Source organism: Lottia gigantea, assembly GCF_000327385.1.
Source record: "Lottia gigantea unplaced genomic scaffold LOTGIsca_4, whole genome shotgun sequence".
NCBI lineage: Eukaryota > Metazoa > Mollusca > Gastropoda > Lottiidae > Lottia > Lottia gigantea.
The window spans coordinates 407206-408072 of record NW_008709379.1 but is presented as its reverse complement, the minus strand read 5'-3'; the positions used below and the strand labels follow the sequence as shown (position 1 = coordinate 408072).

At 34.8% G+C, this 867-nt stretch overlaps 1 protein-coding gene across 1 annotated transcript in view; it reads left to right on the top strand.

Annotated features, from left to right (window-relative positions):
- LOTGIDRAFT_228701 (hypothetical protein) overlaps window positions 1-867 on the top strand; it is a gene marked incomplete at its 3' end in the record, with an annotated part of 14080 nt that overhangs the window by 11807 nt on the left and 1406 nt on the right. Inside the window, exons 12-13 of the mRNA XM_009059598.1 lie at window positions 298-439; window positions 706-843. Of these exons, the coding sequence (XP_009057846.1) occupies window positions 298-439; window positions 706-843 (280 nt within the window). The remainder of the gene's footprint in view (window positions 1-297; window positions 440-705; window positions 844-867) is intronic.

Genomic DNA, 867 nt, shown 5'->3' with positions numbered 1-867 from the left:
CTAATTTTAATTAGACTGCCAATTTGTCCATAATTGGCTCGCAATTAGCCGATGAAGTATTACTCTTAATGATCGATCTGTCTGACTAAAAAGGATGGAGAGAAGTGAATAAAAGTGTTAAATACATACAGGTATTCAAAACTTCGCGACATGTGTGAATGGTAAATTAGGCTTCGTCTCACTCAAAACAATTACTGGATTCTCTTAACTATTTGCATGAGACGCGGTGGAAACAATACGCTTTATGAAATGAAGGCAAGTTTGCCAAACATAATTACTGTTTTCTTTTAATTTTAGCTTGTCGAAAAGATGTATTAGCGAATTTGAAAAAATGCTATGAAACAGCCGATCTTGATCCCGATCGGTTTTTATCAAATGAAACTGCTGGACGAGGTGCTGTTATTGGTGCAAAGAAGGAAGACGTTGACCAATATTGTATGTAAGTACATGTATTAAATTCTCGTCATACGAGGGTCGCAGTTTTATCCTTATGAGTTTCCAATGGTAGTGGTGTCTTTATCGTTTGGATGGAGACAAATTGTACGTGTCAGACAAAAGAAAAACAACCAAAAACTTGATAACACTTAATACAGATGGGTTTGGACGCAATAATGCCAAAATTCTTTGTACATTTGTTCCTGTGGTAATTTTTCCTTGTACCATGAAAACAAATCATAACAAAAATCATTTCTATCTGTTTTCCAGACATAAAGACGAGCTGTTGAAATGTATGAAAAATGAAAGAGATACTTGTCCTGATGCCCCAGAACTTCTCCGTGGTATTAATCTAGATATTGAAGCTATGGAGAAAGGNTGTTGGTATTTTATGTCAACATCAAGAAAGTAAGTGAAATATCATTAAATATT